At 37.6% G+C, this 15,596-nt stretch overlaps 2 protein-coding genes across 3 annotated transcripts in view; both read right to left on the bottom strand.

The window, feature by feature from the left end:
* Window positions 1–2,410: 2,410 nt before the first annotated feature.
* On the bottom strand, window positions 2,411–7,880 carry LOC122533532 (zinc finger protein 658B-like). Its single transcript, XM_043663349.1, has 4 exons — window positions 7,588–7,880; window positions 7,105–7,254; window positions 6,941–7,030; window positions 2,411–6,867 (listed from the first exon to the last, which is right to left on the bottom strand). The coding sequence occupies exons 1-4, from the start codon at window positions 7,738–7,740 to the stop codon at window positions 3,550–3,552; spliced, it is 3,711 nt and encodes a 1,236-aa protein (XP_043519284.1). The 5' UTR covers window positions 7,741–7,880; the 3' UTR covers window positions 2,411–3,549.
* A 965-nt stretch (window positions 7,881–8,845) lies between these two features.
* LOC122533534 (ras-related protein Rab-37-like) overlaps window positions 8,846–15,596 on the bottom strand; it is a 146,858-nt gene continuing 140,107 nt past the window's right edge. The window contains exons 2-6 of one of the 2 annotated variants that reach the window (XM_043663352.1): window positions 14,783–14,893; window positions 14,494–14,602; window positions 11,944–12,054; window positions 10,718–10,859; window positions 8,846–9,838 (exon numbers count right to left, since the gene is read on the bottom strand). In XM_043663352.1, coding sequence (XP_043519287.1) covers window positions 9,721–9,838; window positions 10,718–10,859; window positions 11,944–12,054; window positions 14,494–14,602; window positions 14,783–14,893 — 591 coding nt within the window. In that variant the 3' untranslated portion in view covers window positions 8,846–9,720. The remainder of the gene's footprint in view (window positions 9,839–10,717; window positions 10,860–11,943; window positions 12,055–14,493; window positions 14,603–14,782; window positions 14,894–15,596) is intronic. The other variant, XM_043663351.1, reaches the window with a different exon arrangement.

Raw genomic sequence — 15,596 nt, 5'->3', positions numbered from 1 at the left:
TCGTCAGATTGTCGAAAGTGCCTCAAAAAACGCGGGGCACTCTGCATTTATATAGTGAGGCAAATTTCTACTTGGATCCCATTTTTCATAAAAATATAAAAACCCGCAGTCCAATTATAACGCATTAATTTTCCTAAAGTAAAAAAGTCGCCTAACATCATCTACATTCGATTCTACGCTTATATAATAAAAAGTCGAAATAACGAAACATATACAGGCACATTTCACATTTAACGATATTTTATACAGTATATAGTAAGATATTCTCCAGAGCATGTCGTTACGTTCAAAGTACATGTTCAAAAGGATTAAAAACGGATCAATGATGAAAAAGGAAATCCGACGATGAATTTTATCATACAAATAGCCAGTGCCAGTTTCGAATATTTTCAAACGTTCGATCAATGCATCCTTCTTTGAAAATACTAAACGCACACTCGCACGCATACATACACACATACACAAAAGTGTTCCACGTTAAAAGTCTCGCAACGATTTAAAGACGTTGGTCGCACATGCGACATTCAGCGATCACACGTGCGCAAATTCTTTCGACGAGGACTGGCTGCGCTTCAATGTCGCATAAGGAACGCGCTGCATGTAATTTAGCGTTTATCCACGTGTCTATGACACCATAAACGCGAAACAATGGAACTAAACTGTGGTTCCATCGTTCGCCATCAATACGTTGCTACTGCAGTGCGAATTTTTATGCTGTTACAGGAAATTTTAAACGATGCAGAGGATGTGTTTTTCCATTCGAAGAACGCGCGTAACTTTAAAAATACATCTTTTGCATAGTTTATAAATTCTTTCCAGAGTATGTCATAATACTTTCTTCTCGTAAGCTTACGTACTTGTATAATTTAAAATCCTTAAATTTAAACATTGTATGCTACATAGATATATCGCGTAATTTAAAAGGAAACAGAGCGTGGAAAGATTAACGAAGATTAGATATGTAATGTCGATGATACGTACATTCACGAAAAATTAAAATACGACATACACGTATATATATACATATGTATATATATATATATATATATATATATATATATATGTGTGTATATATATATATACGTGTATGTCGTACTTTAATTTTTCGTGAATGTACGTATCATCGATATATATATATATATATATATATATATATATATATATATACTTCGAAGTTTTTCACATTCTTGTCCGTCGAATGTTAAAACGTTCACTGCTAATCGTTTTCATTTCTACTTTAAAGTTAAAACACGAAACGCCGGAAACGACGAATATTTCCAGTACGTTGCAATTAGAGACCGTTTAGGGATCGTTTAAAATTTAAATGCATTCGTAAAACGTTCCTCTGTTCTCTCAGTCTTCTTTCGTTTCCAAAAGTTCACGTAAAACGACGCCTATACAAAAAAGGATTCCGCGTACAGACATACAAGTTCTACGTGTACCTCCGTTACGGAGACACAGTTACGCTTGAAAAGTTCGGAACTATCGTAGTTGCGCGCAACGATAACTACGTAAGAGCTACGTAATTATCATCTCGAACATCTGTTGTAAGAAACTTAACGATTCAGCCTGCGGATTTCTCCGAATGGCGCTTTAATTTCCCTCGTTCGTTTCACCGGCTAACTGAATCACCAACTAACGGATAAAATTCGTAAAATTTCACATTTATACAACTGGCTACGTGTAGAACACATTGCCCGGGACAATTAGGAGGCTGTTCAAATAGGTTTATCGTTATAAACAAGGTAGCCAACAATCACGTCAACAGTAGACCAGGCAAATCGTTATGTACACCTTCTGTGTTTACTGGAGGTTTTGTGAGAGGAGCTACCTAGCGAACACCGAAGATCTATATCAAGACCTGATCTAAAATCAGCGCGACGAGTGAAACCGTTTCGGTGCAAATAGAAGAAGAACCAAATTGCTGGACTTGTGATCCTAAATTGGATTATTCCCATCCGCTGTTTGACTGTTCTAACTGATCGAAGTGGCCACTGATCGTCTGGTCTCTGTCTGTTCAGGCTCTTTCTCTTTAGGTTTGTTTCTTAAAATGGCTGCCATCTAGAGCACCGCGAGGCGAAAACTACGGGTCAGACAACTGACCACGATACTGCCTAATCAACAGGATTGGTCATTGAAAGATATAGTTGGGAAGATTTTGGTCATTCAGCAGTATGAGATATCTCCTCAAGGAGTTGGAGGTTAAAAAGTCAGAGCGATGAGTAAACGGTAGCCCTCTGATGGCCATTGTGGGAACTATCATGAGAAACAGGAAACGAGCTCAGATCAGGAACATGATCGTCTAATTGTCCTAAGCAGTTCAAAAAGTGGAAAGTAACGATTGAAAAACTACAGATTGGCGGCGTTATCCCGCGAACAAGGACAATGTCGAGTGATTACTTGAAAAGTCGAGGTTGCTTATTAAGTTTTCCTTTTATTTGTTCACTAATATGCAAAAACGCTACAGATTATACATTGCATATACAAGTATATATGCGTATTGATAACAGAATCTAAACCATCGATGAACAGTATTTTTCAGATAAATAAACGTGCAAAGCTCGACCTGGACATCTTGTCTACCCATGCAAACCCATAATTTGTCCTACCCATCTTTCTCTCCGTAGCCACACCATTAGAAAATATGTCAATCCTTGGTTTGCATGATATAAAATCCAATATTTAGCCATATAAAAGTGTTCGATCAGATTGCAACAAAAACAATAGATGTTGCTCCATAATTGAAAGAAGATAAATAGAACATTGTAAATCGTACAATAGAGATCTTGCAGTATTTTCCATTTTTTCTTTTCTTCTTCTTCGTCAAACGCAATACATTTGGATTGACACGATTCAAATTTACGAAGTGCAATTATATCCCAGCGAGTCAACAAAAGATACGCAATGATCAATAATCAACTGAATCGACTGCAATCAAATTTTTTCATTCAGACACGTTGATCCTCTAGCTTTGTGACAAGTCGATTTGTAATAAGCGCTATATTTTTTTGAATAATCAACCTCAAGCACGTCAATAAGCGCTATATTTTTTTGAATGATCAACCTCAAGCACGAAAAAATTGACATCAGGAACAATCATTCCTGGAAGACTGTAACTCAGGTAAAAACATCGAACGAAGAAATACATAGACTCACTTTTTCCTCCATATAGTATCTTAATTCTTCTATAACAAAAGGTTCCTATTTACAGAATATTGTATCGAATCTGGTATTCCTGATACTGAAATAGCGAGCAAACCAATTCTTGCAGCAGCCAAAGAAAAACAAAATCGACCAATGTGTATTTTAATCATTCGTGCTGAAACGAAAGAAACGCTATTGCTAGACATTCGACGACCGTTCAATTATTATAACTGGATAATCTGATATGGAAAAAAAAAAAAAAGAAAAAAATGCATATAAGGCAGTATTCTCTGAAGAGATTCTCTGCCAGTAGGACCAAGTACTCGTACGTCATTCAATTCGCGTTTTAAACAGTTAATACATTTCGTTGAAATCTCTGCTTTGGATAGATAAATATGTACGGTTCTATTCGTTTGGGTTCTCGTGATACTTGAAGTAGTGAATCTTCATAGCCCTGTTGTTGGGATACTTGATCTTGCATTGAGGACAGGTAGCATCTACTGCACCCTCTACCACGTATTTGCCCAAATCCAGCTCTCTGTGGAAGTTTTTGCTGTTCTCAGCGTTGTAGACGATGTTGTGTACCGTCAGTATGTGATTCGACATCGCAGGCCTGTTGAACACATGCCTGTTACATAAGTTGCAACTGAAGATGATGCTGGTGTGCGACATTTCGTGGTTCTTTAGGATCATCGGTGTAGGAAATGTGAGTTTGCATCCATCTACAGTACAAGCATACTTGACAGGGGCATTCTTGTGTTTTACAGTAAAGTGCTGACGCAAATTCGACACGCCAGGGAATTTTTTGTAACAAACGTTACAAGAGACTTTGCCATCGTTGCTGGGCAACGGTATGCATTCCATTTGGTATGATTTAGAGAAATTTTTTACCAGATTCGCATGAGTTTTGTGTACCAACTGTTTGTGCTTATAAAGCACGCTCATGTTTGCGAAGAATTTCCTACAAACGTGGCACATGACGGATTTTTTTCCCGCGCTCATAGCATCCATGGCAGAAGGTGTTTGCCTGTCCTCTTGCTCTAATTTTATTCTTTTAGCTCTTGGCTCTTCCTGAGATGATCTTCTTTTGTTGTTTTGTACCTGTTGAGATTGTTGGTTGAATATGTTTGAATGCACGTTCAGTCTATGACACTGGAGCAAGCGATTATTGTTAAACACCTTGTGACAAACGGTGCATGAAGCTTGACTGCTAGCTAAGTTTTTGCCAGCTGATTGCAACTTCGCAGCAGCTGCAATTGTGGATTTGTGAAGCTTCTTGTGTCTGGACAGTATCTTCTTCGAGCTGTATGATTTCCCACAAATGTCACACGTGTAATCAGATTTTGTTATATCGTTGAGAATTGGTTGAGCTTTATGCCATTGCAAATGCATATCCAACGTTTCCTTATCTGGGAAAACATTCATGCAAAGTTCACAATTGAACTCGCCATCAGGGAAATTTTTCTCATTTTTGCTGCGTGCACAGTGTACGTCCCATAAGTGTGTCCTCAGTTCTGTTACATCATTGAACTTTTCGCTGCAGACTTGACATTGGAAATTACCATTAGGTTTTGTTGAAGGTGAATTCGGGTAAGATTTTCGCGCTCTCGCTGGCCGGGTTGTATTAGAATTCAAAGGTTCCTCCTGTTTTGGATCTTCTTTCTTCATGAAGTACAAGCTCAGTCTAGAGTTTGCTCGATTGTGCCAGCTCCTGTGTATTTTCAGAGATGTTTCTTCCATGAAAGTTTTACCGCAAATATCGCATTTGTGGCCAACTGGAAATGATTTCTCGGCATGCGTAGTCTCAAAATGAAGATTCAGATTGGCTTGGAAGAAGAAAGTCTTTGGACATCGAGAACATCGAAGCATGGATTTTGAGGATTTTAGATGATCGATTGTAACGTGCCGGTCGTGTGTTTCTTTGCTCTTGAATGTTCGCCAACAGTAGGAACAGCTGAGGTGGCCTCTGGTAACGTTGTGGAGATTTCTTATATGTCTTTTAAGATTTGCGCTATTTGAGAATATTTTGCCACACGTATTACACTCGTTTTTCTTATCACCAGGATCCGAAGTGGCACTTACGTTCATTGAGTTTGAATCTTTTGATTCTTCTTCCACCGTACCATACTCTAAGCAGGAGCTGTTTGCATTTCTTTCATTCGGATCTTCTATGCCATGATCCTTCATGTGAATTTCCAAAGCACCTGCGCTGCTGAACATGCTACGACAGATGACGCAAGAATAAATCTTCACTTTTAGATGTAGATTTCTGTGTTCTGTTAACTCGGCTCTGGTAGTAAATTCCAAATTGCAGAGAGCACAGCTGTACTGATTACTGTCGGACAGTTTTTTAGCATTTACTTCAGCCTCAAATGTGTCCCAGTCTTTATTTGAAATGTTCTGCGGGATCTTCGTTAAATCGCTTTTCGGATCAAGAGAGTGTTTTTTCGCACGATTGATACGATGTCCCTCGCGATGTTCCAAATAATTACTAGGAGATTTGAATTTGCTGCCACATTCAGAACATATGAGATCTTTCTTTTTATGCTCCTGTGTAATATGAGAATGGAATTTTTTGAATACCAGATATGTCATGCCACAGTGAACACATCTGTAGGATGTCCTAACATCTGATGACAAACGTAGACATAAATCCCTGTGCCTCAGCATATTTGGCTTATATCTGTAAATCATACCACACAAGTCACATATATGATTATGCGCAGGATCGCCATTTTTATAAGGATTGGGTATGTTTAAAGTATAATTTTCTTCGGACGCTCTTTTTCGTGATTCTTGCTTCAAGGGTGGAAGAGGAGTCACTGGTTTCAATTTAGGAGGAAATCGTGTCGGGGATACCAGTTGTTCGTACTGTTTATCCGAATGTTTTGACAAATGGCTAAGCAATTGTTTCCTGTTTTGCATAGGACGTAAACACATATTACACGTGAAGTATTTTTCTTCGCCTTGTTTCGGTACAACAAGGGCGATTTTCATTGCACATTCAAACGACGCTCCGCAATGTAACTTATACATTGATCGATCTGGGAACTCTGTCAAACACGCGATACACGTGTGTGGTCTCAAGTCGGGCATATGCTGACGAATATGGAAAAGCGTGCTTCTGCGATCGCTGAAGCTTTGTTGACAGGAGTAGCATGAAAATGTCTTCAATTGTCCAATAATATTTTGCTGCACTTGTGTTAACGGAGCATCCTTTTCCATACTCATTAATTCATCCTCCAGATCTTCGACAAGCTCTTCCTCATCTTTTAATTCCGGTTTATTGACACTGCCATTCTGTTTGTCAGTGTGAAATCTTTGCATATGCTTTGCATAAGAATGCTTAGAATGCAAATTAATTTGACAATGTACACACTTCTGTTTAAAAATACGTGCACCCCTAAAGTGAGTATGAGGACCTCTTCTGGCTTTTTTCTTGTTTGCTGAGGCAGATGCATTGGATTTCTGAGTGGAATCAGCTTCCATGATTCTCTCCTCTGAGCTTGCAAGAGGATTTGCGACAAGTTCATTACCAGTAACCGATTCTATTTCTATAGTACAATCAGTATCATAATCATCTTGTAGTTCAGGTTTTATAGAAATATTTACGTCTTTCATCAAGACTGGTTGATCTTCATCTACAGCTACTTCATCACCATCAGTTACTTTCTGAGCACTATCTTCTAAGTGATTCGTATTCTCTTCAAGATTAGTGACTTCCTATAAGATGAGACAATTTTAATATACTTTTATTCTCTACATTTGCGTTTGCTTTAAAGCACATACTACTTACCAAATTTGAATCAGTGGTAGATTCAGAAATGATTTCGATGTTGTCTTCATAAAAGTCCAGATCAACAGGTTCATCCTTGATGGTTACAACCTACAACAAATGACAATGATACATTAATCACAACTATATTAAACTGACAAACTTAACAAACTATGTATACGTACCATAGGACTTTGTTGCATATGCTGCCGTTCCAGCCATTGATGCAACTTCTCTTGTGAACTTAAACAGGTTTCTTTGTAACTGTGCCATTGATTTACATTTTTAACACATTGTGCGCATATCTGTGTTGACAATTTGTCTGTCGTTGAAATCTAAAAGATACATGAACCCGATCAAGATGCGGACACGCATTAAAATTTGAACAGAAATTAGATTTCTTTAACAACAAATACAGCTATAAAAACACGTTTCGTTTGATATTTGCCTGTCCAGCCTTAACCAGTAACAATAAATACCAATAAAGCATGCATAATCATCATTATTAATCCGATGTCACACATGATCCTGTATAGACCTAACCTCAATGTATTCGCCTCGTCGCAGAAAGAAAATGCGAAAAGTATAAACGTATGCGATGGGAAATAAACATTCGAGAATATCATAGACACAAAAAACTACTACGTAATGATGTTTCACGCACGTACCTGAATCGATAGGCAAGCTTGTATCTTGCTAGCCATCGACAACAGAGAGTCTTCCGTTTCGAACACCGACAATTTTGGCTCGTCGGTGGATAAACAGAGCCTGCACACGTTTTCCATATCTTGCAACTCCACCACCTCGTCCATCGTGGACATATACACTTTCTTGCACTTCCTCACGAGATATCGAGTGGATGTTCTGGCCGCGATATGTAGCTCTTAGAAGCAGGTTAGGGTCGCATCGTTTTGTTTGTACGTCGACATTTGAAGCTAAGACCGAGCGGTCCGTTTCGGCGCGTTCCCCGTAGTCAAGGGACAAGTTCGACGAGGAGCGCGCGTCAAGTGGAAGCTCGCTGCTTTCTAACGCGCTGTTTTTTTTATTTATCGGTCGGACGTTATCGCGATTCGCGGGTGTCAAATACGCAGAATGTATATTCAGTGATAAACGAAAGCAGCAAGTGTCTCTGTTTGGAAAATGAGAAAGTGTGGTGCCGAATCGTTCCGAAGACTTTCACGGGATAGATGACGGTTTCACAAACGAGGGAACAAAGGCTGTGGTGGTAAGTCAAAAAAAAAGGCGGTTATATTAGTTGGTCGAATGGTCATTTATGTTTTATATGTATATATATTATTTCTTAATATACATTTGACATGTAACTGTTTGTCGTTTGTACACGTTGTTAAGATACATTGTACATATACTACAGGTAACATGGTTATGTTTCGTTTCATTTTCCCTCATCGTTCGCAACGCTCGAATCGCCACGAATTCGGTAACCGCGAATTAACGAAACCAAGTATTTGAAACTGGCGTTTCTCCTTCCGATTTCGGAGTATCGATAGCAAATGATCATCGTGCACGGTTATAAAAGTAACACGGTATATAAAATCCAAAAGTCTGCAATACAAATTGGGGCTGATCGAAAATATCCCTTGTCGTAGTATATATAGGACCACTACATAGAAAACGTTAAAAATCAGACGCGGTCACGTGACTAGCCGCAACCGTTGTAACGAACTACACGATTACACGCACATGAACTTTGTTTAATTGCAAAACGAAACAACACGGGCTAACGTGTTCGAGAATAGAATTATGCAAAACTGTCTGAAGAATTTCGCCGAGTTAAACGATTGTGAAGATCGAAAGACTTGTAAATACAATTCTATATATATATATATAACATCGACTGGAAAGCTTCTATCACCCGTATCTAAAAACTATGAGAACAAGCTTCCAAACGAAACGTTATTGAGCGTCTTTTTCTATTTTTTTTTTTTTCTTTTTTTGACGAAACGTGTTGTATATATGGCAGCTATGGTGTATTTCGGAAAGCTCTTCTACACGTCGGTCATTCTAGGACCGCGAATCTACTTGGTACATGGTGAGCTTCCATCTCGATGCCAAATTTTCAAATACAATTTCTTCTCAAAGATTTTCTCTAATTTCCTTTCTCTTTCTATTTTCGTAACGATCGAAACAGTGTGCAAATTAGAACCCTCGAGAGATTCTCTAAATCTATATATATATATATATATGTATCTCGCGGATCTCTGTTCCGCGTCAGCTATTCACATTAATGTACAGTACAGGATTAACCATCGATAAATAAATTTCTATACACGTATCGTCAACAAGAGTTTTCCTATACGATCTCTTTCAAAAAATATCAACTTCCTATTCATCTATATAATTCTCGTTTATGCCTCGACAAAGATACTCTTCTGGTGGAACAGAAACGTTACTTCGACTCACGTTTTCTACATATGTTTCTTTCTTTTCTCTCTCTCTCTCTCTCTCTCTCTCTCTCTCTCTCTCTCTCTCTCTCTCTCTCTCTAGTGAGAAATGAAAAATTACATTTTCAATTCGATTGTTACGTTTCGTTCGATTTCGTTCCGATCTCGTTTGGCAAACTGCAAAGCTACGAAAATTCGCGTCTTGTTTTTACGAATGACATCCGCGACGAGGTAACGTTTCGATGATTATCGATCCTGAATCACAGGGGGGGAGAGGACGAATTCTTGAACGCCCACGACAGTTTCGCGCCATATTTATGGCCAACCAGTTCCGGTCCATGTTCCACCATTCTTCTCCGTCTATCGCAGGGAAGTGTGTGCGCAGGGCTATCGCGCAATTCAGGTTGTCAGGCAGTTGGAATTGAAGCAGGAGTTCCGTTGCGATTGCTGACGAACGTAATCCTGCACGTTGAATTTCGTATCATCTGGGTCGTTGCTCTTCCTCGCCTTCAAGTCCCTGAAATTACACGAAATTACGCTATCTTATCTAGAACGTTAAGCCAAATGCAAACGGGGAATCACTACGACTTCGTTCCATTTTCGCAATTTCGTGCTTCCACTAGTGGCATTGGACGCTCGTCAATATTAGACGCGAGCATTGGGATGGAACGAACTACTATGTATTTACTGGACGTCCAAATCCATTTTCATTCAAAATTCGTCACTTTGTGGGATTTGTGTCCACAAAATCAAGATCATTGGCTCTCTAAATTTCTTTTGGTCGAGAGCTCTGACAAAGGAGAACTTGCAAAGCCTTCATTGGCTCTAACTTAGCTTGCAGGTTTCTGATTAAGATACTCATGAAATGTTAGAATCTATAATACAGATAATATTCGTTCGATAATATAAGATTCGATTACATTTGAAAGTATCATTTACATTCCTTAAGCTACTTATAAAGAATTCAAACTTGCAGGTTTGAATGTACATAAGTAACTACCAATACTTTTAATTTTTGATGATAGAAGATCATTTTTCTTTTTTTTTTAACGAAGAAATTTGTTCAATTTACAACGATGTGTCATTAGAGATTTCATTAAAAACTTGCATAATTCATTGTCTACACTTTAATTCCTTTGATACAAATTTTGCATTTTAGTCCTAGAGTTAAAAATCCGTTTTCAATGTACTCATGGAATGTCTAAAACTTCTCCAACCAGGTTGTTATTAAAAACGAGTGTTATCATTAAAAACATAAAAGTATCTAAATAACACAATATCGCCAGTGTATATGCCCATTACAGCTAATTACACCGTCTTAAAGTTTCATTTAATTGCACGCATCTATTTTTCTTGTTTTTCTTTATTAGTCGAGGCTGATGATCGATGAAAATACCTAGCAACGGCCAAGAAGGCCAATTCAACGTTCAGGCCGGTTTTAGCTGATGTTTCCATAAAGGGGACTTTGTATTCTTGCGCTAATCGTTCGCCGTCTTCTCTTTTTACTACTCGTTCCGTTCCGCAGTCGGACTTGTTGCCTAAAAATATTAATTTCAATCTGTTAGATGTCTTGGTACAGACAGTGAACACAGACTGTCTAATAAATTGAGACGTTTGTTTGAACACGGACATTCTAATGGAATGAAATTAACGAATTGATCTCGATATTGATACGCCTAACTTATCTAGATCTTGCTTAAAGGTGAAATGCATTTACGATATCGGTTGGTACCATTTGATACCGAGTTAACAAGTTTTGATCTGTCTGTCAGATACGCCATCATATTTTATGTTATTGCATTTCAAAAAAATCAAGAACGCATATTAATGATCTCTCGCGAGTCACTTTTAAAAACAATCAGTTAAGTTTCAATTATCGATCGATAGAAATAATTAGAAATTTTTTTTTCTTTGTAACAAATAAACTGCGATTTTATATTTTTATTATCTAAATAGAAATTTTCCATTTCTGTATTTTTCAATTTCGAAAGGGGCATCAACTAAATCGTTACGTCACTATTTAATTCTTAATTGAAGTGTTGCAATTATTATTAACAATTGTACAAGTTCTAATAGAATGTTTGAATGTTGAATTTTCCATTTCTGTATTTTTTTCACTTTCAAAAGGGGCATCAACTAAATCGTTAAGTCACTATTTAATTCTTAATTGAAGTGTTGCAATTATTATTAACAATTGTGCAAGTTCTAATAGAATGTTTGAATTGTTTAATCTTAAAAACGTTTAAAAGAAGGGAACAGCTCAGATTTGATAAAAATTAATGGAAATATACATTCTTCATTTCTTTCACATCTTTCCTGAAAAGATCTCTGGAAAGATGACAAATCAGTCATCCAGTTGGATTCTCGATTAACGATTTAGTCGACTGTCATTCCATCGTTTGCTAGAGCATCTTTTTCCTAAACCTTCGACGACGTGCTAAGTAACAGAATTCGTGTAGAACAATAGATATAAAAAGTTCAGCTCGTTCGTAAAAAAAACAAAAACAGGCTCACATAGGGTTGATAATACGAGTTTATTGAATTTTTAGAACTGTATCACTAAAATTCGATTTATCACAGTTTTATTGTTATCCCGTGATCTTCAAACAATCGAAGACTTACCCAACAGCATGATGACCACATCCTCGTTCGCGTGTTCCCGGATTTCGCTTAGCCATGCTCTGATGTTGTCGTAACTCGTCTTGTTCGTCACGTCGTACAGCAACAAAAGAGCTGAAACCAATGACGATCGTTCTGCAATCGGCCGTCATTCTAGTAATTGATAGACACGCGTGGAAACAGAAGTTTCTACGTGACGTTGCCTCTGTTATTACACTGCCCCGTCAAATCTCGCAGCCCGTTTCATTGGCTAGTGAAATTTACACGCGGCTTTGTTCTTTTAGGAAACGCTATCGCGTGGAACGTGTAGGCAAATTGTGACGCGACGCGAAAATGCCTTTGTTTCATTCTAGGAAAATATCATTTGAAATTGTTCGTCTTGTACGAAACAATTTTAATATTATTTTATCAACGCTGCAGCGTTGAGTCGAATTTTTCAACATTGATTTCTTCTGTGAGAAACGTTCGAACACTTTCGTGACGGTTCACGTAACTCGTATATTTGTCGAATATAATCACAACAGCACTGTCTCATTATAGAGTAATGAAAATATCACGATTTTCTGCGTGAAACACGCGATACACCTACATAAAGCGATATATATTTCACTTTCTCAGAACTTTTCTTAGAATTAAATTTACTTTTGCTCGATCGTCTAAAATTCATCTAGATTCAACACGTCGGCATTCGTGCTCGTTTCACTTTGAATTTTCATCAGTTCACCGCCAACGCAACGAGCTGAAAGTGTTTCTCCATTCGAAGGCTTGTTTTCCATTCGACGAGTGAACCACGGCGGGTTAAAGCTCAGACGTAGGGAAGCTCGGTCGTTCGACTAATATCTGACGAAGGCGACACTATTGTCGAAGTGTCTCTCCGCGACGTAATTGTTATCCATGCCTTTGAAACGTCCGACCATTGTGGGATCTCCGCTGAAAGAGGGTTTCTCCGCGCAAACAATGGCCAACGCCCTACGGCGGACACCGCGTTTCCTTCTCCGCCTCTTTACTTATGAATTCGCTGAAGTACCTCTCGAAAATTGACGTCGAGTTTCGAATCGTGCTGCTTTCGCGCCACCGGCACCCTCAGAGAAAGTTATTGCTCGAAAATACGTCCGTCGATGTTCATTTTATTGCTATTCGATCGATGAGTGTAGAATGATTTTTATTTCTTCTTTTTTCTTTTTTTTTTTTTTTTGTGCGTGTCACATGGGGCATAGTGAGTTGGAAACTATCTTAAAAATTAAATTAATACTCGAAAAATTAAAATAAATTTACGAGGATTATATCATGTTCAGTTTGTTTGCCTCCCACATATTATTCGTCTACTTTTCAACTTAACAATTGAAATAATCCTTTTCTTTATGAGAATAAAATTTCGAAAGCAAGCTTGCAGAAACAGAGTGTTCCGCAAAGAAATCAAAGGTAGACTTTGATCTCGTGAAGAAATGAATAATATTCAATCGGTTCAGAGTTCTCTCGATTTTTATCTAGCCGATTACGTGAAAGACTTCGTAAACATTTTGATTATCTGAAACACGTTCTTTTTATCGTTTTCCTGGTATAGCGAAACCTTTGCTAGCATAAATAGCTTCCTTGGAACAGCAAAAACGCGATGATTGACGATAATTCGCGGATAGAAACAAGTTTGCTATTTTCAGATAAATTTATCGATGATAATTACTAGTAGGATCATAAAGTAACCATAATTAATTTTTACGAAGCTTCAGTGAAAGATATTGTTCGATTTCAATTGATACGTATGTATATGGTTAAAATTAGTCTCGCCGTGTATAGCTGATTGTGAGATTGAAGTTTCAGTAGAGACACTCGCCAACCATTATTATTCTAATGAAATCACAAACACAGCGGAGAAACTGCTAATTTATGCCTCGCAATGAATTGTCAGTTTATTGTCCCCTTATTCCTGTCTCTGAGACAAGTCTGTCCAACTAGCAATTATGCCATCGTCTTGTCTCGTCATTAGTAAATACGACGCTGTTTGTAAATGGAAGATTGATTGCACGCACGAAAGGAAAACTTGTTTGCCGCGAATTATTTTAAACGTACCTTTTAATTTAAGCGATCGCCTTTTTGCCTTTTCCTGTCTGCGACAATTAAAACGGGCAGAAAATACGTGCTCGTTTATGGTTGTTGACGCGTTTGTAAGAAGTTGAATATAAAAATGTACCCACACTGTTGTTCGAAAGTTTGGAGTACACGTTTGAAAAGCAATAACAAAAATTCAAATACATTTCATTTGCGATATTATAATATATTTTAAACTATTTTAAAGTATTCAACGAGTGAAACAAATGATTGAAAATTACGAATTAAACGGACGACGCAGTTAGATGTAAAACAGCGTGCAATAAATCTGTTCCTAAAAATTTGAATGACAAGTGCATCTCACATATTCGTACATTAGTCCCCAAAATTTCATTGTCCAACGAGAGTTGAAAACCATTTTTACCTTTGTTTGTTGACATAACAAATAGTCAATGATTTCGTCAAATTCAACTTGGCTGCACGAATCTAATCTAAGATTGTAATTACCATGGGCGTCTCTGTAATAAGCATGCGTGACGCTTCGAAATCTCTCTTGTCCGGCTGTGTCCCATATTTGAAGCTTGATTGACGTATCGTCGACGACGACCACCTTATTCTGAAACATTTGCAAATTTATGAATTTCACTCGATGAACGATTCTCCCGTCTATGTTATTAATCTCACAACAGCGACTTGGTTGTTTTTGGCTCTGTAATGTAAAATCGTTTCGCTCGCATCGCGCGAAACGAGTTCGTTTAGTTTGTGGCATTTCTAAAGAGAATTCAGTGTATCTCACCCTAAAATCAATGCCGACGGTGGTTATATAGTTGCCAGATAGGAATCTGCCGTCTCTGAATCGTGTCAGAAGGCAGGTTTTCCCGACGCCACTATCGCCAAGTAGCATCACCTACGATCGTGTGAAGATTTTCTATGAATATGTTGATGAAATCACGAAATTACGAAATTATGCGTCTTAGTTAGTTCTCCTCGAGCGGGGTCCCTCATTTGTAAAATTAATTTTTATGTTACTTAGCGTACAGCGGTGAGCGTTTAAATAAAGAAATTCCTTGCATCAAATAGTATCGTTGAGTTGTAAACGAAATTGTAGTAACTTATCAAATCAAAAAATTTCAAAATTAAGCAATTTATTGTTACTTTCGACGTTCGGTGATATCGAATTTAATCTCTCTGTTTAAATCTTTATTTATGGACTAAATTAAATTGGAAGTTAATATTTGGAAAACATTCTGTGCTTATAGTGCTTCGAAGTTTAATTTTTAAATCGCAGAATCACACGATAATTCATTCCTAAAAGATATCGAAATTTACGAATGAGAATATTTACTATTTATACGTTCACCATTGCACTTTTTATAATAAAAAGAAACTAAAACTTAGTTGCTGCACAAGTTCTCAATCAATTTCTTTGTGACGAAGTGAAATGCACGAAAAAATAAAAAGTTTCAGTTATTACATAATTCCAACAAATTTCTACTTTATCCAAACGCATTCACACATTTACCATATTCGCAAAAAAAATCAGTAAACGAAGAAACGTAATTAACAAGAGTCACAGCCGACAGATTAAAAATATTAGCCGACAGCAATGT

This window comes from Frieseomelitta varia, unplaced genomic scaffold, assembly GCF_011392965.1.
Source record: "Frieseomelitta varia isolate USP_RPSP 00005682 unplaced genomic scaffold, Fvar_1.2 scaffold_535, whole genome shotgun sequence".
NCBI classification, from domain to species: domain Eukaryota; kingdom Metazoa; phylum Arthropoda; class Insecta; order Hymenoptera; family Apidae; genus Frieseomelitta; species Frieseomelitta varia.
This window is presented reverse-complemented; position numbering and strand designations above follow the sequence as displayed.